Source organism: Sminthopsis crassicaudata, chromosome 4 (genome assembly GCF_048593235.1).
Source record: "Sminthopsis crassicaudata isolate SCR6 chromosome 4, ASM4859323v1, whole genome shotgun sequence".
Classification (NCBI taxonomy): domain Eukaryota; kingdom Metazoa; phylum Chordata; class Mammalia; order Dasyuromorphia; family Dasyuridae; genus Sminthopsis; species Sminthopsis crassicaudata.
Window position 1 is genome coordinate 455,131,289 of NC_133620.1, and position 6,806 is coordinate 455,138,094.

The 6,806-nt window shown below is 54.7% G+C and overlaps 1 protein-coding gene across 4 annotated transcripts in view; it reads right to left on the bottom strand.

Moving 5' to 3' along the window:
* Positions 1-1,123: 1,123 nt before the first annotated feature.
* The window catches only part of SMYD4 (SET and MYND domain containing 4), a 24,446-nt gene continuing 18,763 nt past the window's right edge, over positions 1,124-6,806 (bottom strand). For 2 of the 4 annotated variants that reach the window (XM_074263861.1, XM_074263864.1), the window contains 7 exons: positions 6,340-6,522; positions 5,839-6,005; positions 3,983-4,115; positions 3,707-3,904; positions 3,367-3,483; positions 3,046-3,169; positions 1,124-1,869 (listed from right to left, as the gene is read on the bottom strand). In XM_074263861.1, the coding sequence (XP_074119962.1) occupies positions 1,716-1,869; positions 3,046-3,169; positions 3,367-3,483; positions 3,707-3,904; positions 3,983-4,115; positions 5,839-6,005; positions 6,340-6,522 (1,076 nt within the window). In that variant the 3' untranslated portion in view covers positions 1,124-1,715. The remainder of the gene's footprint in view (positions 1,870-3,045; positions 3,170-3,366; positions 3,484-3,706; positions 3,905-3,982; positions 4,116-5,838; positions 6,006-6,339; positions 6,523-6,806) is intronic. The other 2 variants (XM_074263863.1, XM_074263862.1) reach the window with 1 other exon arrangement.

The following is a 6,806-nucleotide window of genomic DNA, read 5'->3' on the forward strand; positions in this document are numbered from 1 at the left end:
CTGAGGCAGGTTCCCATTTTACAGATGGGGCAACTGAGGCTTGGAGAGGTGACCGGGACTACCCAGGCAGAGTATGAATCCAGTACTTTTTGCAAACTCCTGCGACTTCAGGGGCCCCGGGGGCTCATGGGTCCCATGGCAGGACACCCACAAGATCCCTTCTCAGAATGTAGGCCGCCTCCAGCCCCCAGAGTTCCCTGAAATCTAAGCTCAGACTCCGGGGCTCTGCGGACCCCCGGCCCCGAGTGTGCTCCAATCCTGACAACGGAACCCCACTCACTCCATCTGGGCAGGGCTGAACCGGCCTTGCCTGCCAGGCTCCAGACCACCTGAAGCTTCCCCGGGGCTTGGGACCACCCTTGGGTGGCTGGCTAGCTTTCTGGGTGGGCTGGGGTCTCGAGCGTCTAAGGCAACCAGTCATCAGCTCAGCCTGATTATCGTGGGTCTGAAGCCACAAGCGGCCTTGTAATTACTCCTCCGGGGACTGGCCTTGGGTGGTCTGCCCTTGTAGGAGTGATGGAGGGCCCATTTCAACGTCCCTTTCAAGTTGGGGCCCGAGTGCCGTGAAATCCGACGCTTCATTGTCTGCTCAGGAGGCAGAGTGCGGGAACAGGATGGGCGCTAGGCTGAAAGAACCGGGAAAACGGCTTAAGCAAGCCTGACGCTGTCCAATAACTGTCCCGCAAACGGCCCGAATCGTGTGAAAGGAGCCACGGTACGGGAAAGCCCAGGGCCTATTACAGGAAGGAAACCTCGTCATTCCCTGGTTCTCAGAACGCGCTTTCTGTGCTCGATGACGCCCTCGCCATCAGTGAGATCCCCTCCGGGCAAGCGCAGCATCCCATGACCCCTAGAAACCCCAGGGGCTTCCACTGAAGCCAAATGGAGGACTTAGTGGGCGGCCCCTGGCCGTGAGTCCAGGACTCAGACCAGTTCTGGGAAACGTCCAGCTCCCTTCGAAGGGGCCCGGCGTCTCCAGACCCGTCTGTGGTCCTCAGAGGGGGACGTTTTCTCGCTTGGGGAACAGAACTCACAACAATGGCAGACTCTGGAAGCCCACCCCTCAGCAGAGTCATTTTGGAGCGGTCGCTCCCCGGCCCCACATCACAGAACAGGCACAGGATTCCCCTGAAGCCGTTACTTTTTTTCTTAAAAATTTCTTTAAAAAAATTCCAGTCATTTCCCAATACTGGACCTACCATAACTGGTAATAATGAAGTAAACAAGCTGATGCATCAACTCCCTCTCACAACGTATGCCTCGTTCTGCACCCGTGGCCCCCCACGCCCCCCAAATGGAGAAGTCCTGTGTCCCTCATCCCTGGGAGCTGTGCCTGGCCCTGGTGCTCTTCAATGAGGTTTTCTTTTACACTGCGATGGTCCGCCAGGAAACTTTCCCCGGGCTTTGTTCGCCTCCCTAAGGGCCCAGGATTTTCTCCTGGCTGCCACTTTTCACAGTATACGTCACATACACATTCACGCCACCATTGTCTAGCTGACCATTCCTGAGCCTCTTTGGTCCGATGCCAGCAGTGGGGCTGCCAGGTTCAAGGGGGCAGATTGTCGGGGCCTTTCTAGCCACTGTTTCACAGCAGCGGTCACTGCGTCTGCCGGCACGTTGGTCTGCGTTTCCTGGAGGCGTGAAGGTGCCCAGGAACCTCCTGGAGGAGCCCGTGTGACCGTGTGTCAGCCACATGCAGAAGCTGGGGGCCGGTCCTAGGCTGTGGGCCCCACAGGGAGGCTGGGGACCTCCGATAAGCAGGCTTTCATCTGCTGCAGTTCCTGCACCTGCTCGTTCTCGGGGCCGAAGTGTAAGGACAGGACCTTCTCCGCCTTCTCGATCACACTCACTGCTTCGGTGACTGCAAACCTGAACCACAAGAGACAAACAGATCACCCCTCCATCCGGTGACGGCGCCAGGGGGTCCTGGGGTGAGGAGCTGGGTCCCGGCTTCATGCAACTGGGGGCAGCAGCCGACAGACATGGAGGGATACTAGTGACCAGGAGACACACGTAGCCTGTGGCAGCGTCCTCAGGGACACCAGCCCAATTTCTAATGCAGCAATCTCTCTGAGAATGGACAAGTCTGCCCGACATCTCATCCCCCTGCTTGCACAATGTTGGTGCAGTATGTTTGTCACCTGCTTCCATTAGGGTGTGAATTCCCTGAAGGTGGCAACAATTTCTGCCCTTATTTTGGATTCTCAATGCTTAATGGGGTGCCTGACATACAGCAGGAGCTTAATAAATGCTGCTGACTGACTGGCTGTAGGTCATTTCACCATTCCTCTCTCACTTGGGCACAAGATGGACTCTCCCTGGTGTACTAACCTGTGCCCCCCAAGTAGGCTGAAACCCAATTTTAATGAGACTCCCCAAGACTGGGGAGTTCAGAGGCTGCCTCAGGCTCCACAACTTGCCAGTGTCTGAGGCAAGGTTTGAACCCCAACCTTCCTGAATCAGTCCTTTGCCTCTCCAAAGCAGCTTGGGAGCCTCCTTTAGCCTGACGCATTCAGTGGTTGCTACGCTAGCTGTGGGGGGGGCCTGCTCAGAAATGCTGAAATCAGAGTTTCCAAAAGAAGGCAGAGACAATAGGATCAGAAGGTATGACTAACACCCCATTAAAAGGGAGGGGGGCCAGAAGACGGCCGAGTCCAGGAGGATGAGAAATGAAGGGAGGGAAGGGAGGGCCCGCTTCCCGTTCTGCTGCCTGGCACACAGTAGGCACTTTAGTGAGAGCCCACAGGGCTGGACTGGGGACACTGACCGGGGGGGGGGGCGGCAGCGGGTGGGAATGACGCATTCCCTTTGGGGAGCCTATTTTGGATCTGAGTGTGCGGTCATCTCTCAGCATGGTGCACAAATGTTCTCATTATGTCAGAAAGAGAGACCTTCAATTTTCCCCTGAAGAGGAAATAAGAAAGCTACTCAGAATTTCAAAATACCCTAAGGAACTTAATGAAGCTTCCAGGATGGGGACAAGGAACAAAATGTGCCTGGCTGAGGGCGGGCCAGGTGTGTGCCGGAGGAGGGCAGGAGCCTTACCCATTGAAAAGGACCTGGGCCAACTTGAAAAGCTCATGGCCTATCTCCACACTGGCTGGTCCGTGCTGGGCCTCCACCACCTGAAGACTGTTTCGCAAATGGGCTGCAGATCTGGGCCAGTCCCCTGTCAGGAAACAAAGCCTGATTCCAGGAAGAGAACACCCCCACTCTGTTATAGCCAAGACTTCTCAAGGGGAGGGTGGGAGGGGGAACTAAAGGGAGGGAAGGTCTGAGTTTGGGGGACACTGACGGAGGCTAAGTTAGAGCAGTTACCAAGACTAAACAAAGTGATCTCCCCTCCTCTTTGGGGGAAATGCCTACCGAGGCTGGCGTATGCCTGGGCCAGGTGGTCCTCGATCTCGCCCATCAACACGTGCTCCGAGGTCAAGAAGTCCTCAGCCTCCCGCCGGCACGCCAACAAAAGCTGGATGGCTAGAGCTTCCAAGGCAAGCAAAAGCGGCGGCAGCAATTTAGGAGCCGGGGTCTCAGCAGCTGGCGAGGATTCTCCCTCTTTTTGTGACCCACCAGCTACAGGCGGGGAGCACAGACCCCACACTGCTCTGGGGCTTCACTCCCGAGTCGAGAGCCCGCACCCCACCTCTACAAAGCATGCCCCCTTGCCCTCTGGAAGCACCCAGCCCCATCTGGGACACAACCACACTTCTGGGAAGTTGAGTCAGTGAAGCCTTGGGATCCGAACCAAGGGAATGACGCAGGGGCCCACACATGTCAGAGACAATGCTTTCGTCATGGGAGCTTTGCCAGCCTGGCTGCAGGAGCCACGCTGTCCAGCCTCTCCAAGGCCTTCCAACTGATAAAGCGGGTTCTGGTCTCTGTGGATGACACAGCCACCTTGTGGCTGACAAGGGGATAACCCCGTTACACTTAATGAGCATTTACTGAGCCTGAGGGAGAACAGCAGAGAGAAGGGACTCACCTGTTCGGTCTCCCCTGAGCAGCTCCCCGGCGGTCTCCACCCGCTGCTGAAGGTCTCCTAACTGGCCCAGCAGGTGAGCCCTGCTCACCTGGGCCGGGCAGGATCTGCTGCTGCAACCCAGAGGGTCCAGTCCCTGGGGGAGACAGCTTTACTTAGCCTTCTTTCTGGGCTGGGGCAACAGCCAAACAACGAGGGGAGGGTTGCTGTCAAATCTATTCAATCAGCATTAAGGTACTGGACTGGGAGGAGGGGCCACAGATACAGAAGGAAGCTCTCTGCTCTCCAGGGGCCTACACTCTACGGGCCACCAGTGGCCTTTTGCATCAGAGGATGCCTTTGGGGTTCTTGGCCCTGAAGGCGAGAGGGAATATCATGATTTCACATCATGGCCAAAGCCTGGCTGAATTTGCTAAGGGTGTGCTGCTCCGGAGTGAAACAGGCTGTCTTGGAAGGTTTTTTCTATGATTTGTTCTTTGATCCTTAGGATTAGACTAGTTTCCAATAATTTTTAGGCTATGCTTTCACAGCCTCTTATTGAATACAATTTTTATTGCATTATAGTCCCAAAAGGTTACATTTAATATTTCTACTTGTCTACATTTGTTTGTGAGGTTTTTTGATGCCTTAATATAGGGTCAAATTTTGTGAAGGTGCCTCGTACAGCTGAGAAAAAGGCGTACTCCTTTCTATCCCCATCCAATTTTCTCACATCTAACTTTCTTTTCCGCTCCTTAACAGGCTGTGGAGGGAGGGAAGGACTTACTCTTTGAAGGAGTATTCACACTAATTGGAGACTGTGGGTTTTTGTTGAAATAGGAGTTGAAAGAGGGAGACTCCGGGGTTAGGGGAAAGGATATTGGATTCAGAGACAGAGAGCCTAATCTGGAAGGTGGTTTAACCACCAACAGCCAATGTCACTGTGGCAGCTTGCTTGAGATTCTCTGTCAGCTTTCCTCATTTGTAAAATGTCTCTCCAATTCCTTCCCAATACAAGTTCTGATTCCCAAAGGAGGCCGAGGTTCCGAGGTTCATCAGCGCTGCTCCTCTAAGCAGAGTACGACAGGGAGACCCCTTGGAGATGGAGCCTTTTCAACCAGATTACTGCAGCCCGGACCAGTTACTCCTTGCAGCTGCCACAAGCCATTTTCTTCTCAGTTCCTAAACTTTGCCTGAGCTTTTTGTTTTTCAAAATGGGCAGGTGGCAGCCTGATTGTCACTAAAAAGCAGTGGCACTGAAGTGGGCTGAATGTGGGGGTGGGGTGGGCTCCTGTCTGGTCATTTCTAATATTCCATAAGATAATAGGCTGAGGGATGGAAGAGGTTTTAGAGGCCATCCAGTCTAATCCTCTGATGGGTTGGGGGATAAAGCAGCAGTAAGTAATAAAGCCAGCATTAGAACCCAGGGCCTTTCACTACCTTTCTCATTATACTTCATCAATCAATGCCTTACTAGACTAAGGTAGCTTCCAATGTGCCCAAAGAATCAGAGAGGAAAACCTTCTTCTGCTGTGCGCTTGGCTAGCGTTGGGGGATGAATGCTAGATCTGGAGGCAGGAGAGCCAAGGACCTGTCCCACCTCTGATATCCAGGAGCTGGGGGACCAGGGACGAACCTCTCCCTGAGCTTCCCTCTGCTCCGGTGTAGAACCGAAGCCAGGACTGTACCCAAGGGAGAGGATCAATGAGAATGCATGGGAAGGACTTTGTAAACCTCAACGCGCTAGGTGTCAGACGTTTGTTATTACTGGTGGGAGAATCTGGGTGGCGGTCTGGAACACTTCTCTCCCAAGAATTTCAATCCATGAGCTGGAGGGGAGAGCAGTACGGAAGGCAGAGACCCAGGAGGAGGAGGGGTACCTGCAGAGTTGCCTTGCAGGTGGGGCAACGGAACCCGCCTTGCTTTGGTGTCGCGCCAGCCCCGTGTGCCTCCTCCTCCTGACAAGCCTGGCAGTGGCAGTCAAAGAAGTACTGAGATCTCAGCTTCTGCTGCCTCGTGGCAACGTCCATGCGGCCCTCGTGAGGTCCTGCCACGAGACACAATGGAGAGACAACATGGAAAGGAGGGGAAAGACCCAACAGGGGTTCTGTGACAACCCTCTCCCTTTGTGACCCCCACAGGCAAACATAGGGGTACAGGTTCCAAGGTCCCTAGGGGAGGAGACACGGGGGCACTGGCCAGACCACTTCCAGAAAAGAAGGCATCTGGAAAGGCCAATGCAGGGACGCGTATGAGCCAGCTGCATGATGAGGGGGCGGTGCAAGAGCCCTCCCTATTAGAGCTCAGACCCTTCTTTCCAGGAGTGCTGACGGGAGACCCCTGGGGCTCCTCCACCTCAGGAGCAGGGGCAGGGGGCTCACCGTAACAGTGAAGTATCTCCTGCCCGCGTGCAATGAGCCGTGACGCGTAGACGAAGCCCACTGAGCCCCGGAAGGACAGGCTGGTGTTGGGGCGACATGAGTGGTTCAGCAGGCTGATGGTAGGAAAGAGACCTGTGGCGAGGCGGACCTGCCGGCGCTCTGTAACGAGGTCCCCTTCAGATCCTGAAAGGGCCCGAGGGCAGCCACGTCAGGACGGCGCTTCTAGCCCAGCTACCCATTTCTCAGAAGGCAGAGATAGGAAGCCGGGCCTTGAGCCTGCCTGACTCATGTCTTCAGAAGCGGATCCAGTATAAATAGGAAGGAACATGACTCACAGCCTTCTCTTGTCCCCGGGAGGCAAAGGGAACGAACACATTTAAACCAAAAGTCCCTCAGAATCTTGGAGCCTAATCATTCTTCCTCATTACCATCAAGAGGAACCCAAAGATTAAAATATCTTAAATAAT